This window comes from Dasypus novemcinctus, chromosome 12 (genome assembly GCF_030445035.2).
Source record: "Dasypus novemcinctus isolate mDasNov1 chromosome 12, mDasNov1.1.hap2, whole genome shotgun sequence".
Lineage (NCBI taxonomy): Eukaryota > Metazoa > Chordata > Mammalia > Cingulata > Dasypodidae > Dasypus > Dasypus novemcinctus.
The window spans coordinates 38,551,498-38,571,075 of record NC_080684.1 but is presented as its reverse complement, the minus strand read 5'-3'; the positions used below and the strand labels follow the sequence as shown (position 1 = coordinate 38,571,075).

The following is a 19,578-nucleotide window of genomic DNA, read 5'->3' as shown; positions in this document are numbered from 1 at the left end:
ACTAAAGTATATTTTATTGGCACAATAATTGAAAGTGAATTGTGCAACAATAATACATAAACGCCACTTTAAAAATGATGTCACGGTTATTTGGACCAATACTTCAGTAACAGCCTATTTCTGGGAAGCAGATGTGGTTCAAGCATCAAGACAGCAAGCTGGCACAAGATGACACAATGAGATGATGCAATGAAAAGACAAAATGACAAAATACAATAAGAAACACAAGCAGGAAGCAGAAGTGACTGAAGCGATTGGGCAACTTCCTCCTACATGGGAGGTCCCAGGTTCCTGGTGCCTCTAAAAAAAGAAAAGCACACAACAAAACAACAAACAGAAACAGCAAATGGAAACAAGGGGAGTGGGGAGCAATAAATAAATAAATCTTTAAAAAAAAAAGTCCTTTATTGTAAAATTGTAAAATAGAAAAATAGATTGAAAGAAATTACAAATTTTAAGAGTGCAAAGCCAATTTTTTTGATACATTCTCTTCTAGCTTCTGTACACATGCACAAGCATTTTTGTAATCATAGTATGCATATAACTTTTATCCTATTCATTTTATTTATATCAGCATCCCACTTGGGTATCTCAGTAATTTTATTAGTAAAATATTCCATTTGAGATTATACTGTAGTTTGCTCAACAACTGAAGAGAAATTTGACAAGATTAAAGCCACAAACGGGTTTCAAAATCTAATAATCTGAATAAGAAAGGATTAAGACAGGATCTTGGGACTCTATTTTATGCATGATTTTCCTATAAACTTATAACTTCTCTATTAAAAAAAAAAAAAAGTCCTGAGGGAAAAAAAAAGAGGGACTCTTAGGGAAATTGGAGTCCTCAAATATTTTCGTAAAAATTACAAAATTTTATCCTCCTAAAGATGAGGCTACTATAGCCAAACACTTTTCAAACCTGTTATGCCAGTACAATCCAATGTAGAATTGTTATATTAGCACAGAATTGCAATGTTATCCTACATTTAATTAAATATAATTTTATTTGCATTTTTGAAATTAGTACATTTTGTTTACACTTAACCTCTAGAATTTAAATACAAACACTGGTCACCTGTCAGCATTACACAAAGGCATACTTCACAGGTTTTATAACTAATTTTAAAATAATCACATGTAATAAAAACACAATGAAAAAAAGTGGGGAGCAATGTAGCTCAAGTGGCTGGGCACTTGCTTCTCAGTTATGAGGTCCCAAGTTCAATTCCCTTTTCTTTCCAAAATACAAAACAAACATTGGGGAGCAGATGTAGTTCAGTGGTAGAACACCTGCTTCTCATGTACGAGGTCCTAGGTTCAATCCCTGATACCTCCTTAAAAAAATAAATATAAGTATCTAACAAAATGCAAATAAAAAAGCATAGTAATGAAAATGCTCTAATATTGATAGAAGTGATGAATGCACAACTCCGTGATTATATCAGATGCCACTGATTGTACACATTAGATGGATTGTATGATTTATGAATGTTTTAATAAAATTGATTTTTTTTAAAAAGCATAAGTACACTGCAAAAAACACAAAAACATAATTCATTTACTTTATTTACCAAATGGTTAACTATAAAGATACAACTTTTGCCTTGGAGTTTAGGCAGTTTCATTTTTGCCACAGATACTGTTCTGATCATATACTAGAACCAGCATCTTCTTTGTATTATCTTTATTTAATTGATCATTTACATTTTATAGGTCTGTCCATTTGAGAAATATAATTTCTTCATGATCATTAAGGCTCTGTAATATAAAATGGCATTGTCTTCATATATTTGAATAATACCGATCACGGTTTTGAAAGTCTCTATGAGCATATCTTGCATCAGTTTTGTTATGTGGGATCCTTCCAAAAGGTTCATAGTCATTGAAACAAGATTCAAAAACTTCATCAACAGCCTTTTCAGCTACTTCTTTGCTGATATTCCTGACAGCAAGGATAGAATGGATGGCTCTGTCTCGCACACAAGTCTAAAGAAAAGGAAAAGTGTGTTTTAATTTTATATGAAAATTTAATTATGAAATATTAACATTTTTATGTCTGAACCACAATGAAAAATAATTTCCTCTCACATTATTTATTGATTTCTTTTTTAATTTTTTATTATCTTTTTTTTAAAGATAAATAGATCACACAAAATGTTACATTAAAAAATATAAGAGGTTCTCATATACCCCCACTCTCTACCCCCCACACACTTCTCCCACATCAGCAACCTCTTTCATCATTGTGGCACATTCATTGCACTTGATGAATACATTTTGGAGCACTGCTGCACAGCATGGATTATGGTTTATGTGGTAGTTTACACTCTCCCCCAATACATTCAGTGGGTTATGGTAGGATATATAATGTCCTGCATCTGTCCCTGCAATATCCAATATCATTCAGCACAACTCCAAGTCCTGAAAATGCCCCCATATCACGCCTCTTCTTCCCTCTCCCTGACCTTAGCTACTCCCATGGCCACTGTCTCCACATCAATGATACAGTTTCTTCCATTGCTAGAGTCACAATAATTCTATAGCAGAATACCAGTAAGTCCACCCTAACCCATAGTCTACTCCTCCATCCTGAGGACCCTGGGATGGTGATGTCTACTCTACCTCTAAATTGAGAGGAGACTTAGATCCCACATGGCTGATGGATGGGATTCTTCTGCTTGCAGTTGTAGACACTCTCAGTTCCCTGGTGTGGTGGTTAACCATCCTCACCACCCTATTAGCCGACGTGGGTAAGTCCAACGAACCAGAGAACAGGTGTTGCAACTCTGCTGAGGCTCAGGGTCCAACTGGCACATAACAGTCCAGAAATTCAAGTCTCCTGGGCATATACTAACCCCACGCCAACCACAGCTTCAGTAAAGGTGACAGAAGAGGCATGTGTAGAGAGGTCCATCACACTCAGGAGCACAAATTCCAAAGTAGGGTCTACTGGCAAGGCACTGAACTCCAGAGCCATCTGCCATGACCATAGGACCTGGTGTCTCCATAGCCCTCAGGAGCACTACTACCTGGGGTTGTATCTACTTTGTCTGTCTCTGGGATCCTGCTGAGACATGCGTAAGCACGACCCCTCTGTTGACCTCCCAACTCATTTTGAAGTCTCTTAGCCAAATAAACTCATTTGTCTTTACCATTTCTTCCTTTTATTCAAGGTCTTTTTCTAGTTGCATCACTAACAAGTGCTTGGTGATTTATGAAAATTTAAATGAAAATTTAATTATGAAATGTTAGCATTTTATATAATGTCTAAACCACAGTTAAAATTAATTTCCTAGGGAAGCAGACTTGGCCCAATGGATAGGGCGTCCGCCTACCACAAGGGAGGTCCGCGGTTCAAACCCTGGGCCTCCCTGACCAGTGTGGAGCTGGCCCATGCACAGTGCTGATGCGCACAAGGAGTGCTGTAACCTACAGGGGTGTCCCCCATGTAAGGGAACCCCACGCACAAGGAGTGCACCCCATAAGGAGAGCCACCCAGTGTGAAAGAAAGTGCAGCCTGCCCAAGAATGGTGCCGTATACATGGAGAGCTGATACAACAAGATGACACAACAAAAAGAAACACAGATTCCCAGTGCCACTGATAAGGAGAGAAGCAGTCACAGAAGAACACACAGTGAATAGACACAGAGAGCAGGCAACTGGGGAGAGCGGGGGGAAGGGGAGATAAATAAATAAATAAATAAATCTTTTTTTAAAAATTAATTTCCTCTCACATTATTATTTATAATTTCTATCATTCTAAATGAGAAAAACAAAAAAAAACTTAACTCTTATGTTATGGAACATGTTTAACTCAAGCCATTAATAAAATGACTTAGGTATAAGTAAGCCCTCCTTCACTTTCTCATCTTTTCCAACATATGGAGATGTCACTCTCTGAAATTCTAAGCAGTCTGCCAAATAATAATGCCCAATTTTTAGAATCACAAAAAAATCTACAAGCAAGCTCCTGATTGGATTTTTCATAAAAATTTATGAAATGAAATTTAGATACACTTTACTTTCCCATCTTCTCCTTAACTTTTCAGTTGACCAATTCTAGGTAACTTTTCTTTCAAGAAAGGCACTCTGTTCCCTGGAGGCAATAGAAATCTACACACACTTATACCCAAACTTGGAATGTGTCTTAATTTTTCAGAAAGAAAAAAAAAAAAAACTCAAGCAATTTTTTTCCTGAATGTTCCAATTTTTTTCCTGAATGTTCTTTGATAGGTATTAAAGTGCTGTTTCTTAGAAAATAACTTACCTAATTATAGGCTAGAATTTCTCAACACTCTAATTTAAATCCTTTAAGAAACATAAGGCCCTGCCATTCCAATTCTTGAAGAACTTTTAACTGATTCATATCTCCCCAGGCCCAAACTAAATCTGAAATGAATGGCATCTGACCTTTTCCTGAAAAATAAAATAATCACAGCCCACTAACTGATTTGGATGACTTTGTATCCTAAAAATCATCAACACATTAGGCTTCTACCCTTTTTCTGTGTGTTTCCACTTTTTACTCCTGCCTGGTTAGCATTCCCAAGCTGGAGATGCTCACTGATACTGGAATTTATACAGATCTACAACTAATATAAACCGATGCTTCTCACCTAATTTATAGCAAACACTGAATTAAAAATTAGGTAAGTAGAGAAGTGGATTTGGCCCCACAAATAGGGCATCCGCCTACCACACAGGAGGTCCAAGGTTCAATTCAAACCCAGGGCCTCCTTACCCGTGTGATGAGTTGGCCCACGCGCAGTGCTGATGCGCGCGGGGAGTGCCATGCCACGCAGGGGTGTCCCCCGTGTAGGGGAGCCCCACGCACAGGCAGTGCACTCCATAAGGAGCCACCAAGTGCGAAAAAAAGTGCAGCCTGCCCAGGAATGGCACCGCACACACAGAGAGCTGATGCAGCAAGATGATGCAACAAAAAGAGACACAAATTCCAGGTGCCACTGACAAGAATACAAGCAGACACAGAAGAACACACACAGCGAATGGACACAGAGAGCAGACAACGGGGGGGGGGGGGGGAGGCAGTGTGGAAGGGGAGAGAAATAAATAAAAAATAAATCTTAAAAAAAAAAAAATTAGGGAAGTGGATGTGGCTCAAGCATTTGGGCACCTGCCTACCACATGGCAGGTATCAGGTTTGGTTCCCGGTGCCTCCTAAAGAAGCTGAGCCAGACAGCAAGCTGGCGCAGTGAGATGACACAACAGATGCAACCAAGAGACACAACAAGTAAACACAATGAGACACACAATAAGCAGGGAGTGGAGGTAGCTCAAGTGATTGGGTGTCTCCCTTCCACATGGGAGATTCCAGGTTTTTACCTCCTAAAAAGAAGACAAACAGAGAGCAGACAGTGAATGCAAACAAGGGCAGGGTAGTGGGGGTGCGGGGGGGGAGAAAGAAAGAAGAAAGAAAAAAAGGAAAGGAAAGAAAGGAAGAAAAAAGAGAGAGAAAGAGAGAGAGAGAGAAAGAATAAGGCTATGTCTTTAGTAAAATAACATCTATGGACCTTTTTGGTAGTAGTTAGGCAATTTAACCATATTTTCAAAGAAACAGAGCATACAGAGCGGTTATAGAAACAATAGTAGTCATTTTTAAAGCTCCCTCAATTTTATAAACCTTACAAGAAAGGCTCACTAATAAAGTCAATGTATTTAGAATAATAATAAAATAAAGCTTAAAAAAAAAATTAATCCCAGACATAAAGGAGTAGAAAGGAAAGGAAACCAGAACAGAGGCACAATAGTGATTGCTTTCCCTCCAGAGAAAAATATGGCAAAAATTTGTCTCCTGGAGCTACAAGATTTGGTGACAGAGATATAAACTGCAATTTAGATTTAATTCTCTCTAGATGTAATAAATTTCTGTTAAAATAAAAATGTGACTGTGCAAATTTACAACCAGGTATTGTACTTGTTTACGTTTCTGAGGTACATGCTATAAAAAAGCAGGGACTCCATTTCTAAGACTTCTTCAAATGGACTCCTACCACCTAAACATATTTTCATATCCTGTTGCTAGGTCTATTCATTTGCTGCTGTTGCTTCTGCTACCACCCAAAGATGAAAAGAAGAGAGGCTTCTTTTTCAAGGACTGTGATCCCTGGATCGCCTACTTTAACAACTCTCCAGGGGTGTGCTGGTGTGTAACCTACTTCCACTCTCTCCACCAAGTACCAGAACACTCAAGTCTCATCAGAGTAATCACCCTTTCTAGGCCGCAGGCTTGCCTTCCAGCTCCCAAAAAGTTCAGTTTCTCTAGCCCACTGTGACTTTCCACCCTCCTCCCCAGGGTTGAGTCATTCCTTCTTTGGAGAACCCAAGGCCTTCCTGCTGTTGTTTTGCATCTAGTTGAACGTACTATACTGATGCCCATGTACCTCACAAATTGGCCCAACAAACTCTTCCCATAGAAATCCCTGGCAGCCTTTCTCCTAAGTGTGGACACAAAGCCTCTTAGTTGTTGTGAGCAAAACTGCTCACATTCATTATCAATTCATCAGTTCTACACTTCTTTTCCCCACGTCCAACTATCATGGATCTTAAGGGTTATCTATCAAGATAATCTTGCCTTTTGGTTTTCTTTTTGTTTTGTTTTGTTCAGAAAAATCCCCCTCCGTTCAGCTCATTATAATCAAGTCTGTGCCAATCCAAAGTTTTTTCTATCACATCATAGAGCCTTTAAAGGTACAATAATGCACAGTCATAATATTACTGCAAAGCACTAGCAATCTGTTCTGAAAAGATTACTTTGTCTCTCTAAAATAAAATATTAATACTATAGTTTAGAAATATAGGTCCAGGACTGTTCAGATAGAAGCAAAACCAGCTGTGATCTCACTTCTCATTCCTTATCAACCCCACTCAAACTCTCCCAGGAATAAGAGTATAGCTCTTTTCACTATTAAAATCTCTCAGCCAGTCGCACAACTTGCCCTGTAATTATAAAGTAAAATTAAATTCCATCTCTTTGGTTTAAATGATATGAAGTTTTAAATATTTTTCATACAGGCAGTTCTTTCAAATTTCATATTCTAAATATATCTCTTTATTCATTATTTCCACTCGTAACACTCTTGAGGGAAGGTGGTTTCATAGATTAGTTTTTACCTGATGGTGTCGTTTTAATCCAAAATGTAACCTGAGGATTTCATTTACAAGTGAGCAATCTCCACTGAGGTTAGCTGCTCGAATCTATCAAAAAAAAAAGGCAAATGAAAAGAAAATAAATGTTTATGCTCTTATCTTTATGCTGCCTACAGATTAAAAAATTTGGGTAAGAACATGAAATGAGTGTTTTTCAGAAAGGAGGACATATTTAAGATTTTTTTTTTAAAGAACTATTAAAAGAACAGATATTCATGAGCTAGCTAAGCCAGACAATGCCAAAAACACACTGTCCTGGCAGGGAAAAGCTCAATTACCTACTAAAGAGGATTTTCTAAACTTCACACAATAACCTTATACACAGAACTGATTTCTTTTTGAAACCAAAGTCAGAACTCACACTCTCTACAACATAAAACACTTGTAAAAATTACCAAAAGGAAATCAGGAAACATTCTTCCAAAGATCTAAAAATGAAGTTTCACTGTGAGCTTAAAAACTGTTTGAATATACCCATGTCTAAGATACTTTGAGCTTATGAACTTCCCAGCCCCAAGCTTAAATCTTTGAAACTCTCTTGGATCTTCCCTCAAACTCTTACAAATTTATAACTTTCTTCCAGGGCCTTCACTGTCCTATGAAAAAGTGAGCAGTACAAAGCAGTTTTCCATCCACACGAAGTATCAAGAACATTCCAAACCAGTTATACTATGAGCATGACAGCTTCTTGAAGTTCAGACATATATTCTAATTTGCTATATTTTTAAGGTAAAACTTTAAACTTTAATAGATAAAAGTCTTATGACTACCCACATAGATTCTACAAACAAGCTAGTCACATTTTTGCTAGCTCACTGCAAACAAAATGGCCCACTTCTTGTAACTTTTAATATGTTAACATGGCCTCATTATTCTGAGTAGCTAAAGGTACTTAACACACTTTAATTAGCTAACAGGCATTAATTCTCATTAACACCCAAAAGAGAGACCTATTTAAAAACTCTGATTTCAGTCTCCTCTCCAAATATGAATTAGATGTAGTGAGGCTACTTATGAATTTCAAGGGAAATAGAAAATAATCCAAGTTACAAAGTATAAACTTGAGATTTACACTGATTTTTTAACTTATCACACTGTACTCTTCAAATAATGAAATGCAAGTATGAAATACATGTCTCTCTAGGAGCAATTCAGTGTTTAATAATAAATATCTTTTTTTTTAATTCCCCCCCTTGTCTGCTCTCTATGTCTATTCACTATGCGTTCTTCTGTTTCTGCTTGTATTCTCATTAGGCAGCTCTGGCAACCAATCCTGGGACCTTCGGGAGTCGGAGAGAGGCAATCACTCTCTTGCGCCACCTCAGCTCCCCATTCTGCTATGTCTTCTTACTGTCGCTCTTCTGTGTCTCCTGTTGCATCATCTTGCTGTGCCAGCTCTCCTCATTGGCCAGCACTCCTGCGCGGGGTGGCATCCTGAGCGGGGCGGCACTCCCGCATGGGGCAACGCTCCCACACAGGGCGGCACTCGCATGTGGGCCAGCACTCCGCGTGGGCCAGCTTGCCACACAGGCCAGCTTGCCCTCACAAGGAGGCCCTGGGCATTGAACCCTGGACCTCCTATATTGTAGACAGGAGCCCAACTGCTTGAGCCACATCTGTCTCCCAAAAAATATCTTTTTATATTTTATTTTTGAGACCCATTTAAGATGACTGCACTGAATGTTTTATTCTAGGGCAAGGAATACCTAAGGAAGGGAGCACAGCAAACCAGTTAAGAGTCCCCAGTTGTAACCCTGCCTGGTTTGAGTTCAAATCCTGCCTCTTCCACTTAATAACAACTTAATAGGATCTCAGTCAAGATATTCAACAACTACCTGATTTTGCACAGATATTAAATGGGGATAGTAATAATATCTACCTCAATGGCTTGCTGTGAAGATTAAATAAGAATTCAAAGCTAGAAGAGTGGCAAATAGCTCTCAATAAATGTTAACTGTTATTTTTAATAAAAACTAGTTTATTCCATAAGACAAATTAATAGCTTATTATTATAATTAAAGTCAGTCATCACAACTATTAGGATATAATGGTTAGATTTAAGACAATTCTAAAATGTCTTAAAATTCCTCTAGTTGTATCTCAAAAATCATACCTGATAATAGTTAAAAACTGAATAAGGTGAAACTATGACAATAAGAAAAGGAATAAGGTTAAATGAATACTTGAAAAATGTTTGAACAAAAGGCTACTTGATGAAACCTAAAAAAAAAAAAAAAAAATGACTCACCTCTGAGCACGCCAAATGTCTGACATTGGTGAACCAGTCCACATGAGCACGACAATGATCAAATGCGTGAATGAGCTCATGGGTGACCACCCTGTTCATATGGGCCTGATTACTGATATTATTCTGGCACAAAACAATCTGGAAGGCACCAAAATAAGAGACATTAGGTTATTCTAAAAATCTCCTTTGCTTTCACAGATTCGATCTTCCCTCCCATACTAGGGGGCTCACCTGATTGAACACCTCCACCCACTCTTCTCCATCTACCCACAGCCACCCATCCAGGAGGCCCACCCTAACTGCACATGCTCCATTAAGCTTCCCCAACCACTAACCTTTCCCTCCTCTTCTCTCTGGACTACAACAGCACTGAGATTAAGGAGGGAAACAGATAAGTTCAAATTCCAGCCTGCCCCTTACTAACTCAGTGACCTTGGGCAAGTTTCTTAACATCTTTTTTTTTTTTTTTTTTAAAGATTTATTTATTTATTTAATTTCCCCCCCTCCCCTGGTTGTCTGTTCTTGGTGTCTATTTGCTGCGTCTTGTTTCTTTGTCCTCTTCTGTTGTCGTCAGCGGCACGGGAAGTGTGGGCGGCGCCATTCCTGGGCAGGCTGCTCTTTCTTTTCACGCTGGGCGGCTCTCCTCACGGGCGCACTCCTTGCACGTGGGGCTCCCCCACGCGGGGGACACCCTGCGTGGCGCGGCACTCCTTGCGCGCATCAGCGCTGCGCATGGCCAGCTCCACACGGGTCAAGGAGGCCCGGGGTTTGAACCGCGGACCTCCCATATGGTAGACGGACGCCCTAACCACTGGGCCAAAGTCCGTTTCCCCCACTGGGCCAAAGGCCGTTTCCCTTAACATCTTTATTCCCATTTCCTCTACAGTAAAAGGAGATAATGGTATCTACCTCATAGAATTGTGAGAGTTAAATGAGAATATATGTAAAATGCTCCTTATCAAATTCCTAAATGAGCACCAATGTCCTCCTTCTACTAGATTGTCAGAAAAAATTCTCTAAAAGACCTTCAGAAAGGAGTACAAAAAGACTAGGGCACACTGAGCAGGAGGTTATAAGAACAATAAAGACATGAGGAATCCTAATATTAATGACTACCAGTTATTGTATTCTTAGTATGTGCCAGACATGGGGATAGGTGTCAGATATACATTCATTCACCTTGTCCCAATGCTTGAGGAATTTATAATCTACTGGTGGAGAAAGAAATTAATCAAATATTCACCAAAATGTTAAAATACATGTAATGACAGTTATCATGAAGAAAAACCCAGGTTGTCAACAGCATGTATAGTAAGGATGTCTGCCCTGGCCCAGAGGGTTGGGAAAGGCTTCCCTATGGAAGGAGTGTTTAAACTGGTATCTAATGGATGAGCGGGAGTCAAATCTGAGAAGAGATGGGGAAGTGGGCCTCCCAGACAAAAAACAACATATGTAAAAGGCAAGGGGAGTGTTGGAGGAGTAGAATGTTTAAGGAGCTGAAAGCAGGCCCACAGAACTGAAGCACAGAGAGCTGGAGTGGTAGACATGTGATAAGGCCTGTGCAGTGGGCAGGGTCCAAATCACTGAAGGCCTTGTCTTTACCCTGAGAGCAATGGAAAGCACTGAAGGGTAGATTGAAACAAGAGACTGCTTTGGTTTTATTTTTGTTTCTAGTCTTTTTATCCTTTTGACTGTATCTGGAAGAATAAGCAGGAAATGACCAAGGCTGGATAAAGAGAGACTAGTTGAAGGCTACTGAAGCATTCTAACAAGAGACAAGGATACTTGACCTAGGATGGTGGGAGGATGGTAGGAAGATATTTAGGAGGTAAACTGGACAAAATTTGGTAATGGAGAGGATATGGGAGGAGATTAGAGGCATCAAAAGTGATTCCTAAATCTCTAACTTGGGTAATAGTATGGATGATGGTACTACTCATTGAGATGTACAAAAAAATCATGTATTTTTTTCTTGGACATGTTAGCTCTGAGATGCCTTTGAGATATCCAAGTGTAGGTGTTAAGTGGGCACTTGGATATATGGATGTGTAGTTCAAAGGAGAGCTCTGACCTAGGAAAATAAATGAGATCCCTTTGGCAGAAAATACAGTAAGAAAAGGAGGGTATTTAACCCCAAGCATTAAGGGACTTCAACATTTAGGTCCTGGAAGAGGAAGCAAAGCTAGCAAATGAGCAGCCAGAAGCGTTGCATACTAGAAACCAAGGAAAATAAGCGTTTTACATTACCTTCTAAAGTCAAGCACAGGGAAATGGACTTGGCCCAGAGGTTAGGGCATCCATCTACCACATGGGAGGTCTGCGGTTTAAACCCTGGGCCTTCTTGACCCGTGTGGAGCTGGCCCATGTGCAGTGCTGAAGCGCGCAAGGACTGCCGTGCCACGCAGGGGTGTCCCCCGCGTAGGGGAGTCCCACGCACAAGGAGTGCACCCCGTAAGGAGAGCCGCCCAGCGCGAAAGAAAGTGCAGCCTGCCTAAGAATGGCGCCACCCACACAGAGAGTTGACATAACAAGATGATGCAACAAAAAGAGATACAGATTCCCATGCGGCTGACAACAACAGAAGTGGAAAAAGAAGAAGATGCAGCAAATAGACACAGAGAACAGACAAAACCAGGGTGGGGGGGAGGGGAGAGAAATAAAAAAAAAAAATAGGCAGCCAAGCTAACAAAAAATATTTTAAAAAATAAATAAAGTCAAGCACATGCCAACTATATGGCCCAGGAATTCTCCCGGGCATAGAAGTTGGAGAAACTCTTACACATGTGCACCAGGACAGAAAGACAAGAATATTCATAGAAGCGCTGTTCATAATAACAAAACTGGAAACAAACTGTATAATGGACATAATGAATACTATACAACAGTGAAAATAAGTAAATCAGAATTACACATACCATGGAAGAATCTCACAAACAATGTTGAACAAAAGAATTAAGTTACAAAAGACTGGGAAACGGACTTGGCCCAGTGGTTAGGGCGTCTGTCTACCACATGGGAGGTCCACGGTTCAGGCCCCGGGCCTCCTTGACCCATGTGGAGCTGGCCCATGTGCAGTGCTGATGCGCGCAAGGAGTGCCCTGCCACGCAGGGGTGTCCCCCGCGTAGGGGAGCCCCACGCGCAAGGAGTGCGCCCCGTGAGGAGAGCCACCCAGCGTGAAAGTACAGCCTGCCCAGGAATGGCGCCGCCCACACTTCCCGTGCCGCTGACGACAACAGAAGCGGACAAAGAAACAAGACGCAGCAAATAGACACAGAGAACAGACAACCGGGGGAGCGGGGGGAATTAAATAAATAATAATAAAATCTTTAAAAAAAAAAAGTTACAGAAGACTATATATGGTATGATTTCATTTCCTAAAACTCAAAGTTGGGGAGCAGATGTAGCTCAGTGGTTGAGCACCTGCTTCCCACGAACGAGGTCCTGGGTTCAATCCCAGTAACTCCTTAAAAAAAAAAAAAACTCAAAGTATTCCATTTAGATCTGCTCAAAGGCAAAACTAAGTAATACATTGTTGGGGATATATGTTAGATGGTAAAACCATTCGGAAAAGCAGGGAATAATTATCGCAAAAGTCAGGATAATGAAGGGTAAGAGGCAAACATAGGCTTCTGAAGTCCTAGCAATGTTCTATTTCTCAAACCCCAGATAACAGTTTCACAGATGTTCATATTAAAGTTATCATTATTTAAAGTGTACGTATAGGGAAGCAGATGTGGTTCAAGTGATTGGGCTCCCACCTACCATATGTGAGGCCCCAGGTTCATGTCCCAGGGCCTTCTGGTAAAGGCAAGTTGGCCCATGCCATGGAGAGCGGGCAACCCGCACCATGGAGAGCTAGCACAGCAAAGGGAGAAGAAGAGAGCCGGTGAGAGATGCAGCAGACCAAGCAGCTGCGGTGGCTCAAGCAACTGAGTGCCTCTCTCCCATACCAGAGGTCCTGGGATCAGTTCCTGGTGCCTCCTAAAGAGAAAGACGAGAAGAAAAGACAAGCAGACACAGAAAGAATACACAGCGAATGGACAAAGAGAGCAGACAGTGAGCGCAAACAACGGTGGGGGGGGGAATAAATAAAAATAAAAAATGAAGTATACATGTAGGTTTTTATACTCTTCTACATAAATGAGGTATTTCACAATAAAAATTTAATTTTAAAAATTTAAAGAAGAAAGTACCCAACTGTATTCGGCACTGATGAAAAATAAGATGAAGACTGAATATGTCTGCTGTGTTTGTTTGTTTGTTTGTTTTAGGAGGTACTGGGGATCAGATCCGGGAGCTCATACATGGGAAGCAGGCGCTTAACCACTTGAGCTACAAACACTCCCTGTCTGCTGTAGTTAACCAAGAACTTACCAAGAACTATTTTGGTGATAATGGTATTGTGATTACCAATTCACAAATGAGGAAACTAAGAATAAGACAAAAAACTTGCCCAAGACCTAGCACTAATAAGCAAGGAAACTGGGGTTTGAACCCAACTCTATCAGACTCCAAAATCAAACCTCTAACCCCTGTGCCTTATTGCTTGTCCATGGCTTTTGTGAAACAGCTGTAAATAACCAAACTATATCTAAAATTCTCCAGCAGAAAACAGTTATGTGTATTAAATATAGGTTAAATATTCAACTCATTACGTGACATCTTCCACATACGATCTTCCAGACTCTGACATAAACCTCCAGCAACTTAAAATTAATCACATTTATTGTATGATTACTATGAGCCAAGCACTACGATACACTCTTTACAAAAAAGGTCTTCTTTAATGCCAAAAACCATTTTATAAGACAGAAACAATCATTACTCATATTTTACAGATGAGAAAACTCACTCCCCTAATCAAAAATGTTCAAAGGTGCATCACTTCTCACCCCATAAAGGTGAAACCCTTTATCTTAGCGTTGCAAGCCCTCCACCATATGGCTGTCCTTTCTTTCCAATCCTATTTCCTCTTACTCACCATGTTTCCGCCCTCCGGGTAAATTGGATAACATGTCATTCCCCAAACATGCCTTGTTCTTTCCCAGCACCCCACATTTATTCATGTCACTTTGTGTTTTGAGCAAAAGTCTTTGTCTTCTTTACCCCTGAGGAGGTGTTGTATCTTCTAGTTCTATCTATGGGCATCTTTCAGTCAATTCTATTAACTGTCCCATTGTGGCCACCATGCCCACCTAAAACAGCTTAAGCTGCCTCAAACTTTGTAATTGTCTGTGTTCATGCATTATCTCCCCTGTAAATATAGGTTCTCTGTAAGAAAGTATAATGACTAATTCATTTTCTGAATCCTAGACAGTCTACCAAACCAAATGCCCAGCATATGAAAGGTGTTGAGTAAATATCAGGAAAGAGGACTAGAAGAAAGAAAACAACTTGGCAAAATGCCTACCTGACATGTTGAAGCATCAAAACCTCCACTGACATTTCCATTACAATCTTCACAAGAAAAGTGTCTTTCTTTGTTAACAGCACTAAAAGGCAAGAATTAATTAAAGAAACAATGTCCAGAAGCAGTGTGCCACAGAGGGAACAGCCCTGGGCAGGCATCGAGAGACCCATACCGTAAATACTTTCTGCCACTAACAAAACATGAAACCTTGGGAAAGCAACAGAACACCTTCAGGATTCAGTTTTCTCATCTGTAAAATAAGGAGATTGTCTCTGCAAGATCCTAATTCAAATGCTATGATATGATTCCATAAAGCCTTCGGTCAACTGGCTAAGTCCATATCAAAAACAGCTGGAGTCCCTGCCCTTGGGCCAGAACGTTAAATATGGACCTCAGAAGTCACTTCCTCTAATCCCCTCAAAGTGAAACAACATCTGAAAGCCTCCTATGGAACAAGCTAAAATTTCTGCTCCAGTAAGGACAATGCCTAGGCTGGTATGGTGGAAAGGCCAGGTTTGGTAATTACTTACAAGAATGATTTTGAGTACTGTATTTACTAAATACCCAAGGTAAAGGGCAGAGCCAGCAATTTGGAGTTAGGGCAGATGTCCAAAGAGAAGAAAGTCTTCCTGGAGGGAATACAGCCAATAGCCAGCACCTAACTTGTGGAAAGGGTTTCATAGCCTAAAGTGAGAAATCTTAGTTCCAGTTTTATTGGGTTTTCATTTTTTTCAGCCAGAACATGGAGCAATACTTCAAAAAGATTTACTTACCAACCCGAGTGCTTCATAGCATCAAGTAGGAGCTTGACATATGGATCTAAAAAGATATTGATTTAATTAAGGATGTTAATTGGAAAAAATAGCACCAATTATCCAAATAAATATAACAATATTAAAAAGTATCTTGGGGAGCAGGTGTAGCTCAGTGGTTGAAAGCCTGTTTCCCACATAACAGGTCCTGGATTCGATCCCAGGTACCTCCTTAAAAAAATTTTTTTTTAAGTATCTCACAAATCTCTAATTAAGTAATACTATCTTAGAATTGGTAAGAGTGGATACAAAAGATAATCTTCAAAGTAGCATAAATTCAAGACACTAAAAACGTTAACACAAATATCAAGTTAGGTTTATCACATATGCTTCTAAAAGTCATTTGTAATTAAGTCCTGATCAGACTACACAGAGTACCACACTGCAGATGGGACCTTCTGACTGAAGCTCTTCCACAGGGACTAAGTTCAGTAAAAACGAAGAAAGGGGGAAACAGATTTGACTTAACTGATAAGAGTGTCTGCCCACCACATGGGAGGTTCAAGGTTGAAACCCAGGGCCTCCTGACCCATGTGGTGAGCCAGCCCATGCGCAGTGCTGATGTGCGCAAGGAGTGCCCTGCCACGCAGGGGTGTCCCCTGCGTAGGGGAGCCCCATGCACAAGGAGTGCGCTGCGTAAGGAGAGCCGCCCTGCGTGAAGAAAGCACAGCCCGCCCAGGAGTGGCATCGCACACACGGGAGAGCTGACGCTGCAAGATGACACAACAAAAAGACAGATTCCCAGTGCCGCTGACAAGAATGAAGCGGACACAGAGGAACACACAGCGAATGGACAGGGAGAGCAGACAACAGGAAGAGGGGGGAAGAGGAGAGAAAGAAAAGAAAGGGAAGAAAGGGAGAAATCTTTTTGAAAAAGGAAGAAGAAAGGATTTGGGGGGTTAGAAAACAAAAAGAAGACATCTAGGACCACAGCAGTTTCTACTATCTGAAGGGGAGTCATGTGGAAATAGGTTTCTACAGAGGACAGAACAAGGACCAAAGAGGAGATGTCACAGGTGGCAGATTTCAACTCAAGGTAAGAAGGACTTTTCCCAACAATTAGAGCTGTTGAAGCAATAGACAGGCAGCCTCAAAACCCTAAGGAAAGAGGAAACCTGTTCCAACAGAAGTCTATATTCTACGTGGTCCGTGAGGGCGCAGGTTTCCCTGTATGCAGGCGGAAGACTGAGAGACTCCCCAGGGTCTTCCACTTCTAAGAGCCCACGCCGGTGACTGCTAGAGGAGAGGATACAGGGCTCAAGTGATTCTACTGCCAACTTTCAACACAGACATCTTGTCTGAGAATAAGAATGCACAGCAAAATACCAAAATACGTATTTGGTGGCACAACCAAGAAGAAAGAGAAAAAGATTAGAAAACAAAGTTTTAAATATAAATGTGGGAAGAAAAAGCAGATGAGCAAAAGAAAAGTAATATAGGATGAAAAAGATACAGGTTATTGTTTTACTAACCTGCCTCCTTTTAAAGTGTGAACAGTAGAAAAATTATTTTTAGTAATAAGTAGTATTAAATGAATGCATACCGGGTATCAACCACCATATTAAGTGCACTACTACTCAAGCAACTTCAGAGAATTTTAGGAAGTGGAAGTGGGTTCAAAAGTCTTACTAAAAAAACATTATTAAAAAAAAAAAAGGCAAGGGGCACAGTGGTTTAGTACTTCAAAAAGGACCTGCAGCTGCATTTTTAATGAATTTGCGTTGAAGAAAAAAGGCTCCCACAAGGCCTAGTTTCTCCCATGACCCTCTGCCTCAGCGACGGGATTTTAAAGCTACAAGTTGATCTGGAATACCATCCACAGGTCCTCCCAGTAGCCCTCCCTTCCAAGTTTGAAGCCAGCCGACTCCTACTGAGGTTCACAGTCAGCAACCCCACCGTCCTCACATCTTAACTCTTCCCTCACTGTTTGGATCTACCACTGTAAGAACTACCCTTTATTCAGCTCCAGCTATGCTGGCACTTGATATTCACAAAGGCTATTCCTCAAAACAACTTAAAGGCAGGTATTTTATACATCCCCCCCCCATTACTTTGCAGATAAGGAGAGAGGAGATCAGAAAGCTAAGAGTGGGAGCAGAATTTGAACCCATTACTAACTTGGCAGCATCCTTACTCATTTTTGTATATCCCCCACCCGAACCTAGGAGATGCTCAATCTCTATTTGCAGAATAAAAAACAAAGTCACCATTTGCTTTCCCTTCACCCTCTATTCCCCACTTTCTCCTCCCACTTCTCTTGATTCCCTATACATTATTGGCAAGTAATCCCCAAAAGGTTGGAAAACCTTGCTGATTTTCTCAACTGTAACTGGTCATCTACGAAATAGTAACCTTGCTTTGGGACAGGTACGTTTCTTCGATATTCTAAATGCATCCGAAGTAAACTTAAGGAAGTCTGTGTTGGTGTAAAATTGTTGAGAAATCTCTAGTGCAATGGCCTGGGACTTGGGAGAAATTGGTCAGCGGATTTCTCTATTTAACCCACAGCACTGATTCCTAACTCTTTTGGGGCCATGGGCCCCTTTGAAAGTATGATGAAGCTATGAATACTTCTCCTCAGAAAAATGCCCCTAGGCGCACAGGCACACGATTTCGCAGTCCATTTCCGGGCTTTCAAAGCTCTAAAGAACATCAAGCAGGGTTAAGAACGTCTTCCAACCAGGGGTAGGTTTGCAAACTTGCTTTTGCACTGCCGGAGGTAGTTACGCCTTAATTAACGTGGCTTTCTAAAATTCCGCCTCACCCTGACCCTAAGGTCCCCGAGTTGCTGAATAATTCACACTAGAAATCAGAGGATCTGTCAGATCAGTAAATCAGAGGATCTGTCAGATCAGTGAGGGTAGTTGAAAGGGCACACAAATCCTAGCCCGATCCCGCTTTCATTCCACGACCAAGAGAAGCGCTGAAAACCGCCTCGGAGCCCTCTCTGACGGGGAAAAGGAGGTCCCAGGCCCCACCTCCGCCTCGGTGACGACGACTCTACCCAGACTCCGAGCGGAGGCGCTGGAACCGGTCCCAGCCGCCCCTGGGGCCGAATCCCGCGCCCTGGGCCAGGTGGGGCCCAGCCGGGTTCGCTTCCGGGTCTCCCGCCCCGCCCCGCCGCTCCCCCGGCTCCATCCAGGTCGAGGCTCCTACTTGTCTCCAGCGTCCTCTGGAGCATAAGCTGGCACTTCTGGTGGCTGGTGAGGCTGGAGAAGAACCCTTGCTGGGGCTTCCCCTGGGCCACCCGCTCGGGGTAGACCTGGTACGCGACGTGTTGTTCCTGCCGCGGCTCCCCCGCCGCGGGGTCGCGCTCTTCCGGAGCCGCCGCCATGCCGCCCGCCGACCGCTCCGCTGCGCCCTCCCGCCTCGGGCAGTCCCGGGTGACACCGAGAAAGGTTGCCTTCCTCCCGAGAGCCCGGCAGCCCCGGCCCGGACTCCGCCACTTCTGCTGCCACAGAAACCCAACCCCGCGCGCCGCGGGCGGGGCGCGGGCGGGGAGCAAGACGGAGGGGCCCGGCGCGAGCCGGGGAGGGGGGCGGGACGCGGCGAATGACAGAGGAGCCGGGCCTGAGGGGCGGAGAGAGGGGCGGGGCAAAAGTCAAGAGCAGGGCGCGAGGGGCGGGGAGAGCTGCGCGGGGAGGGGCGGGAGAGGGGCGGGGCCGAAGTCTTCCGGGGAGCGAGAGACAGGGGCTGGGCGTGGTCCTTAGGTGTGAGAGGCGCCGCGCAGGACCAGAGGCTTCTAGCGGGGCGGAGCACGCTGGGCGGAGCAGGCGCACTGAGGCGGGCAGTGAGCCCCGGCGGGGCGGGAAGTTCAGCGCCGGTCGCAAGGCGCTGGTTTGCGCAGGGGCGCGGGGCACGGTGCGGTCGGGAGGGCGGCTGCCCTCGTTTCCGGCGCTTTGGCTGCTGTGGACTTCTCCGCAGTACCCCTGAGTGCGG

General features: G+C 42.3%; 1 protein-coding gene across 1 annotated transcript; it reads right to left on the bottom strand.

Annotated features, from left to right (window-relative positions):
- Positions 1–386: 386 nt before the first annotated feature.
- Positions 387–19,171, bottom strand: ATP23 (ATP23 metallopeptidase and ATP synthase assembly factor homolog). The gene is made up of 6 exons (XM_004467672.4): positions 18,796–19,171; positions 15,601–15,646; positions 14,828–14,909; positions 9,417–9,554; positions 7,133–7,216; positions 387–1,986 (listed from the first exon to the last, which is right to left on the bottom strand). Exons 1-6 carry the CDS (start codon positions 18,971–18,973, stop codon positions 1,783–1,785), a joined length of 732 nt encoding a protein of 243 aa, XP_004467729.1. The 5' UTR covers positions 18,974–19,171; the 3' UTR covers positions 387–1,782.
- Between the last annotated feature and the right edge of the window lie 407 nt (positions 19,172–19,578).

What these genes read in the sequence shown, in the direction of transcription:
- ATP23 (XM_004467672.4), bottom strand. Translation starts at nt 18,973, where the DNA reads ATGGCGGCGGCTCCGGAAGAGCGCGACCCCGCGGCGGGGGAGCCGCGG. An exon ending in GCTATGAAGCACTCGGGTTG is followed by an intron (nt 14,910 to 15,600) that starts GTAAGTAAATCT and finishes CTTGCCTTTTAG; the next exon opens with TGCTGTTAACAAAGAAAGAC. An exon ending in GATTAAAACGACACCATCAG is followed by an intron (nt 1,987 to 7,132) that starts GTAAAAACTAAT and finishes CCTTTTCTTTAG; the next exon opens with ACTTGTGTGCGAGACAGAGC.